Below are 23,281 nucleotides of genomic sequence, written 5' to 3'. Positions count from 1 at the left end.
ATTGCAACAGTAACTGCCATTACTCCATCATTTGTAGCCATTGCCTGAGATCTCCCAGTGCACTGCTTCTCTGGTACCACGCGCCGCAGAATTTGAATCCCCGCCAGACGTCATGGATGTCGAAGACCCATAGAGGTCTCTGTACCATCGTGCCGTAAGCTGTGGCGGCACGCGCCTCCTAGCTTGCATTAGAGTGAGGGCGCCACAGTGGAACACGTGGTTGCAGCAGCCAATAGCGGCATCCCAGATCGAGTACTTAAGCACCTGCCTGTTGCTCAGCCTGCGAGTCTAACCTTGCGTACGTCTCAGGACATATCACCTTGCCTTAGACAGTGTATTGACTTTTGTGTTTTCTTTACGAGTGGACGTGGTCATCTTGTTTTGTTTTCATAACTCTGTTGTCCGTTCTTGTTGTGTTGTAAGGTCCTTCATTGGTCATGTCCATCCTCTCATGTTGTGTTGTTGTTCGCAGGCCGCTCCGCAGGTCCTGCGACGTTTTCGTCACTACAACCCTGTGACGGTTCTGGTTGCCGTTACAACAGCTTCCAATATACCTGAACCCATGTCTGAAATTTGATATCCCAGAAACTCACACTTAATAATAGGGTCCACCATAATGCTTCCTGTGGTACATTTTCCAGCCAGGACCTGAAGAAGTTTAATGAAATACGCAAACAGTGCTCAACTTTGATATATTCACATGGATCTCAGCACAGAACTGAGTGCACCTGAATCTCAGAGCTTTGAATCAACATGAGTAGCTGATATACTGATCACCTGTCAGGAGATCACAGTCACTCAGTCTTTGTGTCACCCATAATTCATTTACTGAAGATGATGGCAGATTTTAAATACCACACTGTCAGCAGTGCTGTTTGGTGACCATCCAGTCCATATTTGATTTCCACAAAGTCAGCCAGCCATTTTTATTTTAACTTTATTTATGGCCGGATGCATTTTGGGCTTCCACCCCTCTTCATTTGGCATAATATAGTTATAAATATATTTATCAGTAATTTGTTTACATCAACTGCATTTTGAATGCTGTAGCTGCCTTGTACTCTATATATGAGGTGTGTACAAAAAGTATAAGGAATTTTTGGTTTTTCTTAAAGAATCTTTATTTATTCATCAACATTAAGTTTGTCATTTTCAAAGTAATCTCCCTCAAATATAATACATGTGTGTCAGCACTTTCTCCAAACTTGTGACCTTTTCAGGAACTCACTTTTCATGATGGTTTTCAGCTCTTTCAGCAGTTCTGTTCTTATCTCATCAAAGGCAGCAAAATGACATCCTTTCACAGTTTTCTTCAGCCTGGCGATATAAAGAAATTGCAGGGGCCGATGTCTAGTGAATACAGTGGCTGAGGTGACATAACAGGTGTTTTTTTTTTTTTTTGCAAAAAAATCATGAACAAGCATTGAGTTGTGAGCATGAGCATTGTCATAATGCAATTTCCATGAATGGTTTTGTCACAATTGTGGCAACTTTCTTCGGGTTGCTTCACACTAACGGCACATAACTTCCAGATGGTATTCATTATTAGCCATTTGACCACAAGACAGGAACTCATAATGCAACGTCCCATTGTAATCAAAGAAAACAATGAGAAGAATCTTCACATGTGATCAAACTTGACTTTTTTCTGTCTCGGTTCTTCATGAAGCTTCTGTTGGGACAATTTGGCCTTGATTCCAATGTCATAGCCATATACCCTTGTTTCATCACCTATTATAACCTCGTTTAGAAGTTCTTGATCATTGTCAGCTTCATTCAGCAATTCCTGAGCAATGTCTATGCGATATTAATTTTGGTCAGAATTCTTCAATTTTGGAACAAACTGTGTTGCTATATGTTCCATGCCCAAAACATCCAAACAAATTGCTTGGCATGAGCCAAAGGATATGCCGACATTATCAGCAATGTCTCTAATGGTGATTTGGTGATTTCGCAGGACTGTTTTCTTTTCTTCTTCCACACTGTTGTCAGTAATTGATGTGCTAGGACATCCAGGTTGGTCGCCATTATCTATGTCTTCTTGATGACTCCCTTTGAAACATTTATACCACTTGTAAACTCTTATCTTATTCAAAATAGATTTGTCAAAAACCACAATAGACATTTAAAATGTGGTGCTCTGTGCTTTATTCCACTTTTCAAGAAAACTTTAATGCAAATTCTTCTGATCCACCTTTTTCAAAAGTAAAAGTTTGCTGAGCATGTGGAAGCAATTACAACATTTTCAGCTGTCAATGGTAAACCAAATATTAAAAACAGCTGAAAATGCAAACATACATCAGGAACATGTGTTCCAACAAGATGATAAAGTTTTGAAAATTGGATGTGTAAAGCCTGCAAAATTTAAAAAAGTTCCCATTACTTTTTGATTGCACCTTGTAGTTTAGCTCCTTGTTTCAGATTTCTGTAGGCTTGCATATTACACCTTTGTTTATTTATATTAGTTGTCTTTAGCAACACAGCGTTGACGTTCTACTCAGGTTGGCTCCTGTAATTGTCATTAAGATGTAATTAGGGGCTCTCATACCAGTCCTTAGTAGAATCACATAAACAAATGTGTATTAATTTACCTCAATTTGATGAGATAATGGCAACTACAGGATGGCTGCAATAATATACTACTTCACGACTCATACTTTTAGCTCATGGTGACCTAGTCTTCTGCTTTTGTTGAATTAGTTGAGTGCAGTGTTCATACATCAGAGAGGTGAGCAAAAAAAAAAGGGAGGGGGGGGGGGGGGTGAGAGCTAACCTGGTACTATATCAAATCAGTCTTCATCATTGGTTTGCTGCCTTCTGTTATAACTTTATTTATTATTTCCATTCAGAAGCTTATAAGCTAAGGCTTGAAATGAACCACATTTACAGGTAGGTGGTGGCCTTTCTGTGGGTTATACTATAATGGAAACTGCCATAAAGGAAGCAGCAGAAGAAGCTTCAATACCCCTGGAACTGATGAAGAATCTGAGGCCTGCTGGATCTGTTTCGTAAGTTGAAAATTTTTTACAGTTCTTTGCTCTTTCAGACTGTAGAGATAGATATTTGTGATCTTAACTATTATATGTTTTTCATTCTGTGCCTTGTAGATTGTCAATAACTGTTTATCATTCATGCATTTGCAGTATATTATCTGTAAAATACCGTATAAAATATGTGTGGTTATGGTACTTTGAATACAGGTCCAGTTACTAAGTCGTGTGTGCTTCATATCGTAATCATAACTTAGTACAAGGAATATACATAATGATCATTTTTATCACCACTGGCAGGTGAAGGGACTGTGCTTTGAAAATGATGTGATAAAATGACAAGTTCGCATACCGTTATGGAGTTGTATTTATGCTGGCCAGAATGGAGTGTCCAATACATCTTGCTGAACTATGTGACTGCAAACTGAAACGATGATGTATTTGAGTGCTGATGTGTATGTGTTGCACAGTGGAGGATGTGTTTTCAAGTCCTCCTCTGTGAAGTGGTGGTTAGCAGTATATCAATTCATAATCTTCATGGCATTAAAAAAAAAAAAAAAAACTCCAAATGTTTGTTCATTAGTGTGAGCCAAAAAGCGGAAATGTGCAGCATCAAAACTTATAACCTTCTTTAGATATTACTCAAATAACAGACAACTTTTCCAAATTATGCCTTGAAACATAGTATTCAAATGTTTTTCAGTATCTATATCACCAGATTTTCTGCCTTTGCTGTCAAATTCAGATTACATTTAATCCACCATGCTCCTAACTGTTAAGTGTCTGCATTATAGCAGCTGCAGCCATATACAACTGGATCCCCTATGTCTAGCTTGTAACTGTTTACATTTATAATTTGATAATAGACAAAACATACATACATTATGTATGTAATGGCCACACAGCATTTGTTTGAATAATTTCTGCATTAGTAACAAATTAATAGACTTCACGGTGAATTTGTTTTATTTCTGTGACTACAAGATTATTAAATTAGATTAATTATTCATTCCATAGACCCATAAAAGAGGGAATCCTCCTGGGTGTGGAATGTGTCAGATAAACACTTTACAAAACTGTAATTAGAAAAACTTGAGTTTCATTAATTTTAATGATCCTCAGTCAATAAACAGTAAAATTATGTACATGAATTAAATTTAAACTTCTAATATTTACAGGTTTAATACTTACATCTGCTTTCATTAAATCCATCATTCAGACATTTGTTACTTTTTTGGCTATTACAACCAAGTATTGTCAAAAGTTAAAGTAAATTATTCATTTCAGTGATCCTCAGTTAAGAACAGTCAGATTATGTACAATATTTAAAATTAAAGTTCCACTATTTACAGACTTAAGACTTACATCTGCTTTCCATACATCCATCATTCACACAGTAGGTAGTTACTTGGGTGTTACAACCAAGTATTGTCAAAAATTAAAGTATGATACATTTTCATTAAAATGGTCTACTGCACTTGTTGAGAAACTCATGGATGGAATAGAAGGAGTTGGCCACCAAAAATTCTTTTAAATTATGTTTAAATTGTGCCTTGTCTGAAACAAAACTCTTAATGGTTGCTGGTAACTTATTGAAAATATGTGTTGCTGAATACTGGACTCCTTCCTGGGCAAGAGTAAGTGATTTTAAAACTTTATGTATATTGTTCTTATTCCCAGTATTGATACTGTGTACTAAGCAGCTAGTTGGGAAAAAATATGTATTATTTACAACAAACTTCATTAAGGAATAAATATACTGAGAAGCTGTGGTTAATATGACAAGTTCTTTGAATAGGTTTCGACATGATGTTCTTGGATTTACACTACTCATTACTCGTATTATATGCTTCTCTACTCTAAAAATTTTTTATCTGTTTGTGGAGTTACCCCAAAATATGATACCATATGACATAATGGAGTGAAAATAAGCAAAATATGCCAGTTGTTTAATATTTATATCTCCTATGTCTGACATCATTCGCATTGCAAACACAGACTTGTTTAGGCACTTTAGCAGTTCGTTAGTGTGTTGCTCCCAACTGAATTTATTATAAAGTTGTAATCCCAAGAATTTTACGCTCTCAACTTCTTCTATTTCCATGTCATCATATTTTATACACACATCAGAACAAGGACGATGTACTTGAGGACAGTATTACGGAAATGGAAGAAGATGTAGATGAAGATGAAATGGGAGATATGATACTGCGTGAAGAGTTTGACAGAGCACTGAAAGATCTAAGTCGAAGCAAGGCCACAAGAGTAGACAACATTCCATTAGAACTACTGACAGCCTTGGGAGAGCCAGCCCTGACAAAACTCTACCATCTGGTGAGAAAGATGTATGAGACAGGCGATATACCCTCAGACTTAAAGAAGAATATAATAATTCCAATCCCAAAGGAAGCAGGTGTTGACAGATGTGAAAATTACTGAACTATCAGTTTAATAAATCACGGCTGCAAAATACTAACACAAATTCTTTACAGACGAATGGAAAAACTGGTAGAAGCCGACCTCGGGGAAGACCAGTTTGGATTCCATAGAAATATTGGAACACGTGAGGCAATACTGACTCTACGACTTATTTTAGAAGCTAGATTAAGAAAAGGCAGACCTACATTTCTAGCATTTGTAGACTTACAGAAAGCTTTGGCAATGTTGACTGGAATACTCGCTTTGAAATTCTGAACGTGGCAGCGAGAAAATACGGGGAGCGAAAGGCTCTTTACAATTTGTACAGAAACCAGATGGCAGTTATAAGAGTCGAAGGACATGAAAGGGAAGCAGTGGTTGGGAAGGGAGTGAGACAGGGTTGTAGCCTCTCCCCGGTGTTATTCAATCTCTATATTGAGCAATCAGTGAAGGAAACAAAAGAAAAATTTGGAGTAGGTATTATAACCCATGGAGAAGAAATAAAAACTTTGAGGTTTGCCGATGACTTTGTAATTCTGTCAGATACAGCAAAGGACTTAGAGAAGATGCTGAATAGAATGGATAGTATCTTGAAAGGAGGATATAAGATGAACATCAACAAAAGCAAAATGAGGATAACGGAATGTAATTGAATTAAGTCGGGTGATGCTGAGGGAATTAGATTAGGAAATGAGACACTTAAAGTAGTAAAGGAGTTTTGCTATTTGGGGAGCAAAATAACTGATGATGGTTGAAGTAGAGAGGATACAAAAGGTAGACTGGCAATGGCAAGGAGAGCGTTTCTGAAGAAGAGAAATTTGTTAACACAATTTATAGATTTAATTGTCAGGAAATCATTTCTGAAAGTATTTGTATGGAGTGTAGCCATGTATGGAAGTGAAACATGGATGATAAATAGTTTGGACAAGAAGAGAATATCGAAATGCGGTGCTGCAGAAGAATGCTGAAGATTATATGGGTAGATCACGTAACTAATGAGGAGGTATTGAACAGAATTGGGGAGAAGAGAAGTTTGTGGCACAACATGGCTAGAAGAAGGGATCGGTTGGTAGGACATATTCTGAGGCATCAAGGGATCACCAATTTAGTATTGGAGGGCAGCATGGAGGGTAAAAATCGTAGGGGGCGACCAAGAGATGAATACACTAAGCAGATTCAGAGAGATGTAGGTTGCAGTAGGTACTGGGAGATGAAGAAGTTTGCACAGGATAGAGTAGCATGGTGAGCTGCATCAAACCAGTCTCAGGACTGAAGACCACAACAGCAACAACACCAGAAGGAACTCTCTTGGAAGTTCTGAACTGCATATAGTGGGTCTTTTCAAAGCGTAATGACAGTGAATTGGCTATGAACCACTTATTAATGTCAGTAAAACTTTTATTAGGTGCCCTTTCTAAATTTATATTTGACTTACTATTTATTGCAATATTTGTATCATCTGCAAATAAGACCAATTTGGCTGGTAATGTAACAGATGACAGGTCATTAATATGCACAAGAAATGGTAGTGGACCTAGTATGGAACCTTGGGGAACACCACATGTAGTTTCTTCCCAGTCAGATGATGTCTGATTTGCCTACTGCTGAAGTGTTATGTAATGATACCCTTTGTTTTCTATTAGTAAGGTTTGACTGAAACCACTTTGCAGCACTACCAGTGACGCAATAATATTTTAATTTACTTAAAAGAATGCTGTGATTCACCTAGTCAAATGCCTTTGACAGGTCACAGAATGTGCCAGTTGCCTCTAATTTGTTGTACAATGAATTAAGGACATTTTTGCTGTAAGTGTAAATAGCTTTCTCAATATCAGAACCCTTAAGAAACCCAAACTGTGACTCTGACAGTACTTTATTTGCACTAAGGTGCTTAAGCAGACGCTTGAACATAACCTTTTCACAGATTTTTGAAAAAGCTGGCAAAAGTTAGATCGGTTGGTAATTTGATGGCATTTCTTTGTCCCCTTTCTTGTGGAGAGGTACAACTTCAGCATATTTAAGCCAGCCCAGGAATGTTCCTGTCACGAGTGATTGATTACACAAATAACTTAAGATATGACTAAGCTCACATGAACACTCTTTTATTAACTTTGTTGATATGTTATCATAACCACTAGAAAGTTTTGATTTCAAGGACTTTATGATGGATTATATTTCTTTGGATGAAGTAAGTGTCAATTCCATTTTACTGAAATTGCTTGTGTGCACTGGTGTCAGATACTCCATTGCAGGACTTTGTGATAGATTCTATTTCTTTGGGTGAAGTAAGTGTCAATTCCATTTTACTGAGACTGCTTGTGTGCACTGGTCTCAGATATTCCATTGCATTATTTACTGAACCTGACAACCCCATGCTATCAGTAACAGAGACAAAATACTTGTTTAAATGGTTTGCAACACAACATATGTTTGTTACCAGGGTTTCAGTTATTTTTAGAGCTATTTGTTCCTCCTCATTTCTGGTCCTACCTGTCTCTGACTTAACTATATCCCATATTGTTTTTATTTTATTGCTGGATGATTTATCTTCTTCTCATAATGCAGGTGTTTAGATTTCTGGATAACCTTCTTCAATATTTTGTAGTAATTTTTGTAATGAGCTATAATGCTAGTATCAAAGGTGGCCCTACGTATCAAATAGAATTTCCTTTTTATCTCACATGATATTTTTATCCTGTGCAAATAAGGTGCTAACTTTATCAATGAATGTTTTGTATTTTCAACTGTGTCTTGGATGCTGTAAACATCCATCCAATTAATTTCTTTGAGCAATCTCCTAAAATTCTCAGTTTTTGACTGTTTTACTGGCCTTCTGCACTCAGTTCTGATAGATGTTTTACCCTGACAATTTTCAAAATTTAATGTTAGGTGTTGTATGTCATGATCAGATAGCCCATTTACTATTGGTTTTGTAATGTAGCTTAGTTGCCTAGAATTGTCTATAAATATATATTATCAATGGCAGTATTAGAACATTTGTATACCCTAGTTGGGAAATTTACATTAGAAATTAAATTGAATGACAATGTAACTGATTTCAGTAACTGTTCATTGACAGTGATTTTCGGGACATCTATATTAAAATCACCAGCCACCACTAGCTCTTTGTTTTTTTAATTTTAGACGAGATAATAAATCTTCAAGACCATTTATAAACAGGTTGAAATTTCCTGAAGGTGCTTTGTATATGGCTACTATTATAAAGTACCTATTATGAAATTCTATCTCTGTTGCACATGCTTCTAAGTGCTGCTCTAAGCAAAAATTTTAATGTCGATATTCTTAAATTTTAAACAGTTTTTAACAAATGTGTCAACTCTTCCTTTCTCCATCTTTTGTCTACAGAAGTAGGAGGCTAACTTAAATTATGTAAGGTTTAACATATCTATACCAGTGGTCACATGATGTTCAGAGAGGCAGATTATATCAACTGGGTTCGATGACTCTAATTCATTAATGCACATAAGTAGTTCATCAATTTTACTTCTAAGCCCTCAAATATTTTGATGCACTAAAGATAGTTGGCATTTCACATTTACCGAGATGAAATCTGATGGAAATAAAATTTCTGCTGATTGCTGTGTTCGCTGATCCAATGTGCCAGGATTATGCTGTTTTCTTTCTTTATCAAACTGAAGGTTTGTTTCAATCTTTACTTCTCTCAGAACTATCCTAAAAAAAGCTGCTGCTCCAACACCTATGACCACTGGTATATTACCACTCATGGCAGTGCCTCCCCCTCTTACATTTCCTGCTATTAGACCAGCCAGTTTACCCCTCCCTTTCCTGTTGAGGTGTAGGCCATGTCTAGTATAATCCCACCTACTGAGAGAATTAACAGGAGCCAAACCAATATGACCCCGCACCCGACCCAAGCAGCCGTTCCAACTACAAATTAACTCTCCTGACAGAAGAGTTTAAATGAGGTTGGTCATGGCGTCTCAGAACAGACACAAACTTAACACCGGTAAGTCTCATTGCTGATGCAATTTTTGCCAGGTCACACTCTATATTGTACCCAGGATTTCTGTCAATACTATTGCCCAGCCCACCCAGAATAAACACAGTGTCTTCCTTGGTAAAATCTTTACAGAGTGAACCTAAATCATCTGTCACCTGACCCAGACCAGCAATTGGTTTAAAAAAATTTGTGACCTGGTATTTGATCCTAGCTGGTCCTGCAAAAGTTGGCGTACACCTCTGACATGTGAACTACCTAACAACAAAACTTTCTTTCTCTTTGCTGACTTCCCTACATCCTTATTCAATTTTCTACTGAAAGTTTGTTGTGCCCTCTCTACACCTACCTCTGTCTGAGGCGCATCAGCTTCTAACTGAAGCAACAGGTCAAACTGATTCTTCACATTCACCACAAAGCTGTCTGACAGAGTTCTGGGTCTGTTACTCCTGTTACCTGTTGCCACTTCCCACCTCTCTTTACCTTTCTCCCTCCTTAACCTGTTCAGATCTTTCCTAGCCTGCTCTAACTGTGCATGAAGAGCAGCAATTTTCCCCTCCTGTTCCACTATTTTCCTATCTCTATTGCATATCCTACAGAACCATTGATGAATCTGATCCACTTCCCTCATTTCCCATGCCACTACAGTCACCCCAAAGGAAAAAAAAAAACTACTGCACCCATCACACCAAACCCTGGAGCTAACAATTCTATGGCACGTCATGCACTTTTCACTCATTGTGAAAATCTTACTTTAGTGAGAATAAGTCAAATTAAATTACACAAAAACAAGAAAACACGTTTACAAAAGATTAAGTCCAGTCTCAGTTGTATGTAAACAAACTTACTTTAGTGACAATAAGTTAGATTACCAAAAACAAGAAGAAGCTCTGATATAGTTCATATTTAGATCTTCCATTATACTTACTTCATGAAGTGTGAGCAGGGCTTTGTAACTTGCCAGGAACCAACTTAAAATGTTCTTTATGAATAAGATCAGTGAGTCCTACAATGTGGTGTTGAAAATCACATTTGTAGCTCTGCCACTGATTGGTATGGCAGGTAATGTGATGTGCCAATTTATGCTTAAACATTTTCAGAATCTGTACAAGCTTGGGGATGGAAGTGAGAAATTTCACACAGGAAGTTGCAAGACAATGAATCCAAGAAAAGAAGCCAAGTCCATCATAAGCAATGTCCAAATAATCTAGCTGTATCCATATCAAAATCACAGTCCATAGCAAAGTAATTTAGCACAGCATTGTAATGGCACATAAAGGATAGCTGGTATGTGAATTGACTTCCTTACTGTCATACTCACATATTTAAGGTATCTATGAAACCAAAGACTGCTCCCCTTAGTCACCTGTATGTGTGAATCCGCTGGCCTAGGACACAATGTCAACACTCCATGCTCTTCAGAGATGGCCACTTGATACTACCTCCATATAGTGCTTGATGTTGGGATACTACTGTGACTCCTGGGTGAGGATACAATACAGGGTACAGATTTTTTTAAAGTTTTTGATTAACTGTTGTGCACTGCTTGACAAAACAAGTGAAACACCCAGAAGGAGAGAAGGAAATGAAATGAAACTTCACAGGTTGAGAGGGTATGCACTATTATTTCAGAGCTTACGATATTGAATCAAATTTACAAAGAACTTGGCAGTATGAGGCCAGTTATCGGTATGACATTGGGTGTAATCCGTGCTGGGTGCTTGCAGCAGTTTGGTAGGGAAGGGCATCATAAAGCCTTCGTATCCTCTCTTCAGGCAATCTGGTCCACAACTGTTGTAATTGGCCCTTGAAATCCTGGATAAAGAGTCTGGAATGGAGCTGACATTCATGCTGGTACCACACATGTTCCTTTGGAGACAGGTAGGGGAATCTTGCTGGCTATGGAAGTACCTGAGCATTATGTAGACTTTTCATAGAGATAAATGCCATGTATGGATGAGCATTGTCCTGTTGAAAAAGGTACCACAATAATGTCACAAGAGAGGTAACAATGAGAGGATGCCCATGGTGTACCATTGTCATTGTCAGAGTTCCCTCAACCACTACCTGCATGCACAATGATTACTCCAGGGCGTGTTTGCCCCGGGACAACTGGAAAATCCAAGAAAAACCCAGGAATTGTTTCACTCACGAAAAATGTGGGAATTTTTCATTGTTTTAGTTTTCAGTTAAATTTTTGTTATTTTGGCTGGTAAGAACTGACACTCTAACAAAGAATTTTACTTTAGCCTTCGACTGCAGAATAATACTGCAGTAATAAAACATAAACAAGAGAATAATGCTGAAACAAAACTTGAGTTACAAAGTAAAAGTGCCATTTACAACAACAAAACACAGTACACACACAAATGTCTGCCAGCAGTACAGTGTGTCATAGACTATGCAATACTTCGTAACAACTAACTGCTTTTGATGTGTCTTTCTCATGGGCCTCATTTCAATGAGCATGACTGTTTATTTTCACTAGGTGGTGGGAAAATATTATGAATGTTGGTTTGAGAAGTGTTATTTTCCAAGGAAATTTCCTTTTAAGCAAGATGAATTATGTTGCATTTGAGAACATGCACGGAGCATTAGACTCTCATTCAGAATTTAACACTGAGGCCCAATCAGTTAGAAAAATTTTGGGATCAAAAGACCTGTCACTTATGCTATAACTTAAAATTTTATTGGCACATTTGTGTTTTATATCTATAAAGGAAACCCATGGTAAAAAAGACCAAGGTTGAAGGTTAGTTTGTCATATTTCTTTTAATTGTTTCATAGATTACAAATTATGTAATAATATGAATATAATAGAGGGAAACATTCCACATGAGAAAAATATATCTAAAAAAGATGGTGTAACTTACCAAACGAAAGCATTGGTATGTTGATAGAGACACTAACGAACACAAACCCACACACAAAATTCAAGCTTTCACAACCCACAGTTGCTTTATCAGGAAAGAGGGAAGCAGAGGGAAAGACGAAAGGATGTGTGTTTTGAGGGAGAGGGTAAGGAGTCATTCCAATCCCGGGAGGGGAAAGACTTACCTTAGGGGGAAAAAGTGACAGGTATACACTCGCGCGCACACACACACACACACACACACACAAACACACACGTATCCATCCGCACATATACAGGCACAAGCAGACTTATGTAAAGGCAAAGAGTTTGGGCAGAGATGTCAGTCAAGGCAGAAGTACAGAAGCAAAGATGTTGTTGAATGACAGGTGAGGTATGAGCGGCGGCAACTTGAAATTAGCGGAGATTGAGGCCTGGTATATAACGAGAAGAGAGGATATATTGAAGGGCAAGTTCCCATCTCCGGAGTTCTGATAGGTTGGTGTTAGTGGGAAGTATCCAGATAACCTGGACGGTGTAACACTGTGCCAAGATGTGCTGGCCGTGCAACAAGGCATGTTTTAGCCACAGGGTGATCCTCATTACCAACAAACACTGTCTGCCTGTGTCCGTTCATGTGAATGGACAGTTTGTTGCTGGTCATTCCCACATGGAAAGCTTCATAGTGTAGGCAGGTCAGTTGGTAAATCACGTTGGTGCTTTCACACGTGGCTTTCGCATCCCGCAACTACCCTCCTGACCTGATACAGAAACAAATAACCAGAGCTACTTCTTCATCCCCTCAAACCCAGAACCTCCCACAGAAGAACCCCAAAAGTGCCCCACTTGTGACAGGATACTTTCCGGGACTGGATCAGACTCTGAATGTGGCTCTCCAGCAGGGATACGACTTCCTCAAATCCTGCCCTGAAATGAGATCCATCCTTCATGAAATCCTCCCCACTCCACCAAGAGTGTCTTCCTGCCGCCCACCTAATCTTCATAACCTCTTGGTTCATCCCTATGAAATCCCCAAACCACCTTCCCTACCCTCTGGCTCCTACCCTTGCAACCACCCCCAGTGTAAAACCTGTCCCATACACCCTCCCACCACCACCTACACCAGTCCCGTAACCCGGAAGGTGTACACAATCAAAGGCAGAGCCACGTGTGAAAGCACCCACGTGATTTACCAACTGGTCTGCCTACACTGTGATGCTTTCTATGTGGGAATGACCAGCAACAAACTGTCCATTCGCTTGAATGGACACAGGCAGTCAGTGTTTATTGGTAATGAGGATCACGCTGTGGCTAAACATGCCTTGGTGCACAGCCAGCACATCTTGGCACAGTGTTACACCGTCCGGATTATCTGGATACTTCACACTAACACCAACCTATCAGAACTCCAGAGATGGGAACTTATCCTTCAATATATCCTCGCTTCCCATTACTCACCAGGCCTCAACTCCTGCTAATTTCAAGTTGCCGCCGCTCATACCTCACCTGTCATTCAACAACATCTTTGCCTCTGTACTTCCACCTCGACTGACGTCTCTGCCCAAACTCTTTGCCTTTACATAAGTCTGCTTGTGCCTGTATATGTGCGGATGGATACGTGTGTGTTTGTGTGTGTGTGTGTGTGTGTGTGTGTGTGTGTGTGTGTGTGTGCGCGCGAGTGTATACCTGTCACTTTTTCCCCCTAAGGTAAGTCTTTCCGCTCCCGGGATTGGAATGACTCCTTACCCTCTCCCTTAAAACCCACATCCTTTCGTCTTTCCCTCTCCTTCCCTCTTTCCTGATGAAGCAACCGTGGGTTGTGAAAGTTTGAATTTTGTGTGTGGGTTTGTGTTTGTTAGTGTCTCTATCAACATACCAACACTTTCGTTTGGTAAGTTACACCATCTTTTTTTAGGTATAAGTTATGTAATAATGTTGGCAAAAGTATAATTATCCTTCAAAAAAATTGCAGAATGAGTTCTTGAGCAATTTCACATGTAACTAGCTTTTTTATGCAAAAGTTGACGGGAAGTGTATTCTGCCAGGTAATCTATTAAATGTTCAGTGCACAACAGTGAAATTTATAATTGTGCTCATCAGTAACATTCAGCTGCTATAATTTAAGTTGTGGTCTTAGAACCCTGCCTAACTACACCCTCAGAAAAAACAGCAAAAACTTTTTGACAAGAAATATTATATGTGAAATCTTAGCTTTTCTTATAACTATATGTGTGCATATTAATTTAAACCATTAACATTTCTTATTTGTGTTTCACACTTCTTACCTATTATGTTGCTATTGCCTGACCCCATCACATATCCTATTGCTTTGAATATGTGCTGTCATTGACTGGCAAGACTGTGTGACATGAGCTGTAATTGACTGACAAAAGCGCATTGCAATCTACATTTCAGTACTTCAGAAGCAGTCATGCTGTATTTTGTGGAATTTGTGTTTGTACTTTTATAATATGAAAATACACACTGTAAATGCTGCCGCACATCAAAGATCTTCACAAAATGTGCTGTTTCTTGCTGCGTTTTTGTTTCCTAAAGTGTTAGGATGTTCTATGCCAGTATATAAAACTCTGAATATTCAAACAATTGATAAGTTTTACAGCATTGAGGTTAAGTATATTGTCACTTAACATGTAGAACATGTACTTTCACCCAGGAAAAAGCTAATTTTTGCATGGGGAAAAGTGTATTTTTAACCAGAAAATTGAATTTTTTTCTTGTCTGCATATACACACTGTTCCCCATACTGTGATGCCAGGAGTAACACCATTGTGCTTCTCTAAAACATTGGCAGAATGGACCCTCTTCCCAGGTTTTGCCATAACCATCTGGGGTAGTACATAACCACAATTGATTGGTGAATACAATGCAGTGCCATTCATCAATATTCCATGCTTCCTTGCCATGGCGCCTCTCCAAATACAGCCAAATGTCTTGTGATGTAAACAGTAGCCTGTACATGGGAAAGTAATTGCCTAGTGCAGTTGCTGGTAGTCTCTGACCAGTGGTATGGCAGGACACAGAATGTTACAGGGAGTCCATTACAGGTTCTCGTATGGCAGACACAGATGTCCGTGGGCGGGGAGGGGGAAGGGGGGGGAGGACATTCACAATGAGGCTTCTTTCAAATTCTGTCTTGTGCTCATAATGCTGTCTCACATGAGTATCTCTGTATCTGTTGCAGCAATCAGTCAACATCTGTCACTTTTCACACTCCTATCACGCCTGGTAAAAATATGAAACATGAACGCTAATGTACTCTGGTGGCCGTTCTACGTGTCACAGAAAATTTGCAACTCTAATCATTTACATAGGTGCTGATGGTGTCTATGTGTATGAAGCTACATTGTCATCTGTGGCTTCACTTTTTTCTCTAATGATGCATTGTCCAAGACGTGACAGTGGCTCGCATTAGCAACAGGAACATTGAGACACTCACAGAAAGTGATACTCTGTAAGTTAGTCACTCAACATTAGTGTCTTTAGATTTAAGGTGTTATAAGTACAAGGGCACTTTGTTCCAGCACCGTCACAGCTGGAAAACTGACTTTCACTCAGAAATCCCTTTTCTTGTTCCGGAAGTTTTTCTGCTCAAGGAACTGGGAAATAAATAGGAGAGAATTTGTAGATGAATGTAGACTTCTTCCACAGTTCTGCTGACATATTATGAGTTTTCAGTTAAAATTTCATTGCTGTAGTCCTAATACCTTGCGAGATGGAATATTTTACTGTTTTTTTAAACAAATCTAAAAAATAATGTTTTTATGACTAAAATATTTCCCTTCTTGAAAACTGCTACTGCTTCAGCTATGAAATTTTTACTGCAGTTTTATTGCAGCAAATAAATCATACAAATACAAATACAACTTGGGAAAAATGTTTTTATTTTGTTGCCTCTCACACAAAATTTTTCTCTGATAAATTTGGTGGTAGAATTGATAAGTTCCGTGCTGCAATAACTCCTGATTGGCAACATTTAGACCTGTTTTGACTGAGGTTCTATCACAAGCAAGACCCAGAGAAAACAACTGTGATGAGAATTTGTGTAAGTGTTGCTGATTGGTAGTTACCACAGAACGAAACTGACTAATTGTGTCACCAAATTTATTGAGGAAAAATAAGTTTGCTTGAAAGGTAACAAAATCACTAGGAATTTTTTTCCCTTGTTGTATTATTATTTTTGTAATTGCTACAGAGAAATAAAGAGACATTAAAATTTTCATAGCAGTAGAAATAGAAGTTTTAGAGAAAGAAAACATTTTATTTTGAGAAACAGGACTTTCTTTAGCTCTGTTTACAAAACAGAACAACATAAAATCTCCAAAGATGTTAGAGCGAAGGCAGCAAAATTTCTAATATAGTCTCACAATATAGATCTCTCATAACATATTGCAAAAAAATTGACTGTAATGTTGTTACTTAAGAGGGACATGTAAATTCAATGAAACTTAGATGTGTCCCTAAACTTTCTGCAAGCATGTTATTGATACATTTGATGAACTAAAACAGGCAATATTTTGTTGCTGACCTGCCTCCAATATTTGACTCTTTCAGTTCGAAGAAAACACCGGCAGTATTGTTTCAAACAATGTAACTGATCCACAGATAATACAGCAGTTGAATCAGTATAACTTACCTGGAAGAGAAAATTCAAAAGCCAAGATTGGTTACATATTGTTTACTAGATGACCGATTCCAACACACTAAAGGTGTCACGTTAGATCTTCACAGATCTGATGATGGAACATTTAGTGTGTTGAAACTGGCCATCTAGTAAACAATATTTAAGCGATCTTGGCTTTTGAATTCTTTCTACAAGAGAGTGATCACCCCACAACACACTGTGTGTTACCTGGAAGAGCCTGAGATGGAGAGATACAAGCTCCATTAGATGTTTTAGATGATCATACAACTTCTGTGCAGATAAAAAAAAAAGGTCCTGATGCCAGCAGCACAAATTTACGTAAAAGGAAGAAGATGAGCACTGAAGACAAGATGTATCTCTTGCTTGAAAAAAAGACAGATTGATGGGGAGAAAGCATCATAGAATTGATCCTTCCTATGAAGGAAGATGTGTATTTATTTATACTGAGCATGGGCATTGCAATGAGCACACCCTCCACCCCACTATTTTAGTTGGTTCAAAAATTATATGGAATTTAGAAATTAAGTGACGAATGTAAAACTCAAACATGAGAAGTTTATGAGTATGTCAGAACAGACTGCTATTACTTGAGACTTGTGTTCTTAGAGGCATGACATACTGTATTTCCTTCCTTGTAATAGGATATTAAAGTATTGTTTAATTTTTTACTAAATTTTTAATGACATTTTGTAAGTTTGTTAACAGTAGCCTGGCCATTTTAATGAATACTATACAGGGTGTTCATTTTATTATATCTCTTAAAAAAATATAATGTATACTATTTATTTAGAGGAAACACTCTCCTAGTAAATTTGTTTGTCCTTTGATTTATCATGATCTGTTACTGATTTTTAGTGGAGTTAGTTTTCACTTTGAGCTTTCAAAAAAAATACAAAAGAGATATAATAAGCAAAATAATGAATTTCGTAGGTTGCCAATTACGTATTATATTCGTTTTTATTGAGCGCCAGGCTCCCTACAAATTACTGTAAATGCAATAGCATAGTATTACTCAGCTTGCTCCGGCTATCAGACACTGTGCTGTGCAAAAATATTTTTACATGTACCACATAATGGCGGCTAATTGTTAACAGCAGAGATTACTGTTACTCGCTCCGCAGCAGCTGGAAACTTGTTAAATAATTTTCATTAAATATTCTTTTCATAAGATAAATGTGGCGTAGGTTCTTGAAATAACACACGGAGATCACTTTATACTAATATATTCTTACTAGGACACAGTTTAAACCATTAAATATTTGCAATTACATTACGACAGAAACAAATGCTAGCGCAGCACAATAGCTTGCTTACCTTATTCCAGCTAACACCAGAATGAACAGAACAAAACAGACTAGACAGAAGAATGAGCATTGCATTGTATTTTATACTCTTACAAAGATAATATTTCTTTAAATACTCACACATTATAATCTCATACAACAAAAATAATGTCTTTTCTGCATCTATATTGTATAATTTTACAATTAGTGTTATTACCTTTCACAGATAAAGCAATGTTTGCAATTCATTTTGAGTCACGTACAGTCATTTTTATATATGTTTCACCTCGATAATGGTGAATATTGCAAAAGGGACACTACACGATCTTGGCTTTTGAATTCTTCCTACAAGAGAGTGATCACCCCACAACACACTCTGTGTTACCTGGAAGAGCCTGAGATGGAGAGATACAAGCTCTATTAGACGTTTTAGATGATCATACAACTTCTGTGCAGATAAAAAAAGGTCCTGATGCCAGCAGCACAAATTTACGTAAAAAGAAGAAGATGAACACTGAAGACAAGATGTATCTCTGTATTGAAAAAAAAGACAGATTGATGGGGAGAAAGCATCATAGAATTGAAAATAAAATACCTTGTGACCTATGAAGGAAGATGTGTATTTATTTATACTGAACATGGGCATTGCGATGAGCACACACTCCGCCCCACTATTTTAGTTGGTTCAAAAATTATATAGAATTTAGAAATTAAGTGACGAATGTAAAACTCAAACATGAGAAGTTTATGAGTATGTCAGAACAGACTGCTATTACTTGAGACTTGTGTTCTTAGAGGCATGATGTACTGTATTTCCTTCCTTGTAATAGGATATTAAAGTATTGTTTAATTTTTTACTAAATTTTTAATGACATTTTGTAAGTTTGTTAACAGTAGCCTGGCCATTTTAATGAATACTATACAGGGTGTTCGGTTTAACTGAAGACATTGAAATACCTCGAAAACTACACTTTTGATGAAAAAAGTTATAATCCAATTTGTTTTTCTTGGAGGGGGACATCCTATGACTCCACACTTGAACCTTCATCCCACCCCCTGTGTGTGTAGGTGGGTGGGAGGGAAGGGGGGACAATAATGAAATATTCAATGGGAACCCCATTTTTTATTGCAGATTATGATTCTATGGCAAAATCTACATATGTTTTTTTTTTCTGAAGCATTTTCTTCATGTTACCACATGTGGTTCTGTAATCGAAGGAATAGGAAATGGGTACACCATTTGTAACTATGACATGCTACTCAATGGCCCTTCAATATCCAGTGGCATGTGCCACCCCACCTCCATGTTGTGAGGGTAGGACAGGCCAGTATTTCATAACTTCTAATTGAAAACCCCACTTGCAATGTTGAATTCTTCCAACAGAGAACTGCTTGATGCGCCACTGTGTCTTGAGGCAAAAGCTACTCTACTTTTCCAATTAGAGTAAGTGCTCAAAAGTAGTTCTGCCAACTTCCATACACTTAGTGATACACTTTTCAAATGAATGTACACAGGACAGAAGCATATATGTGGGAATGCCAGTATAGGCGTTTCTGATGCTATTACCATGTCTTCACAGCCTGTTGGCACTTCTTGGTACTCCTTGTCTTTTAAATATCCCCACAGAGAGAAATCTGGCAACATCAAATACAAGGACCTAGTAGGCCAATTTATAGGGCCACCTCTGCCTAGCCACTGACCAGTATAAACACAGCCTAATACCTGTGCTTCAGTTGCGTAATGCACTGGCCACCCGTCTTGTTGAAGCAGCACATGTTGTCAAATGTCTAGGGCAACATCTGACAGTAGTACTGGAAGCTCCTGTTCCAAAAAGTTTGATGTTTGTGTCCATTCAGGTTGCCGACGATAAAATATTGACCAATGAGTCTGTTCCTCATAATGCCACGCTATACATTAACCAACCAAGGACATTGATGGTCAACTTGTTGTAACCAACAAGGACTGTCTACCCTCTAGTAATGCAATCTATGCCAGTTAATGCTGCCATGCTTTGTGAATGTAGATTCATCATAAAATAGTACCTCAGCAAAGAATGTAGGGGTGGTTTGTATTTGTTGACATGCCTATTCGCAAAACACTTCCCAGTTGTGGAAATCAGCACCATGAAGTTATTGATGCAGAGACATGTGGTATGGTTGATACTGATGAAAATGCAGTATTGTGACAATGCTACCTACCAACATACTGGAATCGCGATGTAACTGCTAGGTGCTTATCCGTGGGTTATGGTGCACTACTAGTACACCCCTATTTCATTAGTTTCTCCTGCAACGCATTTGCTTCATTTCCTTTTGCTGGCCTGTACACTGGCATCAGGCATAGAGGCATTCATAACCTGGTAAAAGAACAAACACAATTTTCTGTAGAAAATCCTTGGCATACAAGGCAACAGCAGCCTCAACATTTCTCCTACATTCTTTGTAAATCAGGTTTTTTTTTTTTCTGTGGTTGCAACATTCATCGTCCAGTTGCATGTCTGTTCTCCTAATGATAGATAAGTGTACAGGCAGTAAACACTGCACAAGTATTGTAATGTTTAGAGCCATTGTCTGTTCTACATACGTGAACTCTGGTTGCAGTGTACTGTCCATTATGATACATCATATTTCATATCACAGCCAAAGTGATACATCGAGTAACCTGCTGCTCGATGTGTTGGAGGAATACAATGTTGAGGATGGTGGTTTCCATTAGAAGTTACGAAATACTGGCCTGTCCTACCCTCGCAACAGGGCATTGGGGTCCCACATGTCATTGGATATTCAAGCGACATTGACTAGCATGTTGTAAATTATAGCTGTGCACTCCTACCTATTCATCTGATTGCAGTGCCATCTATGGCAAAACAAAGAAAATGCACCAGACAAAATGTATGTATATTTTGCCATAGAATTGTAATCTGCAATAAAAAACTAGAGTTTCCATTGAAGGTCCCAAAGTTGCTCCCAGCCACCCATGCACGGGGTGGGGTGGTCGTTCCAGTGTGATGTTGTCGGATGACCTCCTCTGATACACAAAAATTGGGATTATAACTTGTTTCATCTGATGTGTAGTGTCTGAGGTATTTTAATATCTTCACTTAAAATGAACACCCTGTATATATTAAGTTCTCCTTGTCTCTTTTACTGTAAACCTGTCGGTTGAGGGAGAGTAAATAAGGTCTTTATGACAGGGATTCAGTACCATGCAGAAATAATTTCTTAAATAAAATGCAAGAAAGTTAACAAATAGCTATTTTCCAAACATTTCACTGTCTTTACCTTAAGGGAGAAATATGACAGCATGTAACAGAAAAGAGGTTTAATTGCCATCTGAAAACATACACTCTTAATAAGAAATGAGGAATTACTTAATGTTACATGATGTGTAAAAATATTACAAGTTGTTAAACGCTACACCTGTGACAGAGAAAAAATATGATTTTAAGAATTTTGATCAAAAATTTGTGTATTGCAGAAGATAATCAGCATCACTGCAAGCTTTTTAGCTGCACTGAGGGATTTCTGGAACTAGTTACACATTTTTTTCTGTAGGTTGCAAAATATGCGCAGAAGAAAGTCTCAACTTGGTGTCGTCATTTGAAAAGTATATGTAAGTCAAAATGTTGTGACAACTTCTTCGTTCTGGTGAGGGGCCACAGTAATATTACTATGTCATCTTTGTCTTCTTGTAGTAAAATATCTAAGTTGTTCAAAGTCAAATCCCATTCAAACATCCTTCCCTCTATCTTGTTGCCAACTGCCCACTGGTGCCATGGCTGCACCTTGGCCTTGCATTGGGAATCAGCAAAGACTGTGGACAAAATTCGGTCATGCCACCATATACCTGAGGAAGCAGGCAGCCCATTTTGCCGGGGGGGGGATCTTGGAGGAAGCACCTTGACATTGTAGAACTAGAAACATTTTCATATTTATAAGATAACTGAAGCATCTTGGTTTTTCCTTTTTAATGTTTCATTTGCTGTAAGAAGCAAATTTCTAGCTTTGCCAAACACCCTTACCAAAATAAATAAATGATAAAAGCTGCTGTGAGAATCAAAGTTGTGGGGAATAGAAGAGTTCTGTCAAGAATGCATTTAATATTTTCAACAACATATAGAAATGTTTCTAACACACAGACATATCAACTGAAAAACAGTCATATCTGCAACTGGTTGGTGTGTGTGTGTGTGTGTGTGTGTGTGTGTGTGTGTGAGAGAGAGAGAGAGAGAGAGAGAGAGAGAGAGAGAGAGAGAGAGAGAGAGAGGATGGGCGTGTGAGTGGGTGGGCATGTACGTGCAAATATCAGATGATCAAGGTTTGCACACATACGATTGTTCATTCTCTCATGCTTCTAGTAAAAAATAGTGTAAATAGTTTTCACTTATTTCATTTTAATTATATCTGTTACATATGACTTTAAATGTGAAGTAGTTTATAGTGTTTATTAATATTTAAAAATTCATTTTATTTTAGGTTTTTCTTTGAAAGTGAGAGAGGGCTCTTCCCAAACACAGAATTTGTCTTTGACCTGGAATTGCCTTTGGATTTCGTTCCTTTCAATAGTGATGGTGAAGTGCAATGCTTCCAGCTACTCCCTGCAATGGTCAGTAGCAAAAATTTTTAAGAGCACCTGATAACTGTTATCTTATTTATATTGTCAATTGCTATCAAATTTTATTTATTAACATAACTGGGGCAGAAAATGTCATATTTAATGTTCTAGCTTAAGTCTACTATGTAAGTGGTATAGTGAAATATATTTTGCATTTATCAGCTCATTTGTGTGAACCATAAATATGGCTTCATCTACATTTATATCTATACTCTGCAAACCACTTGGAATGCATGGTGATGGGTACTTTCCACAGTGCCAGTTATTAGCAACTTTCCTGTTCAATTGACATATGTATCACAAGGAGAATGGTTGTTTAAATGCCTCCTATAATATGCTATAATTCATCTAATCTTCTCCTCATGATCACTACAGGAGCAATAAATAGGGGGTTGTAGTATACTTCTAGAGTCATAATTAAAAGTTAGTTCTTGAAACTTTGTAAGTAGGCTTTCATGGGATAGTGTATGTTTATCTTCGCT

The 23,281-nt window shown here is 37.9% G+C and overlaps 1 protein-coding gene across 6 annotated transcripts in view; it reads left to right on the top strand.

Moving 5' to 3' along the window:
- The window catches only part of LOC126353000 (uncharacterized), a 238,498-nt gene that overhangs the window by 86,799 nt on the left and 128,418 nt on the right, over positions 1 to 23,281 (top strand). For all 6 annotated transcript variants that reach the window (XM_050002731.1, XM_050002730.1, XM_050002729.1 and 3 more), the window contains 2 exons: positions 2,890 to 3,008; positions 22,661 to 22,790. In XM_050002731.1, coding sequence (XP_049858688.1) covers positions 2,890 to 3,008; positions 22,661 to 22,790 — 249 coding nt within the window. The remainder of the gene's footprint in view (positions 1 to 2,889; positions 3,009 to 22,660; positions 22,791 to 23,281) is intronic.

Source organism: Schistocerca gregaria, chromosome 1, assembly GCF_023897955.1.
Source record: "Schistocerca gregaria isolate iqSchGreg1 chromosome 1, iqSchGreg1.2, whole genome shotgun sequence".
NCBI classification, from domain to species: domain Eukaryota; kingdom Metazoa; phylum Arthropoda; class Insecta; order Orthoptera; family Acrididae; genus Schistocerca; species Schistocerca gregaria.
The sequence above is the reverse complement of the archived record's forward strand: the minus strand, read 5'-3'. Positions and strand labels throughout refer to the sequence as shown.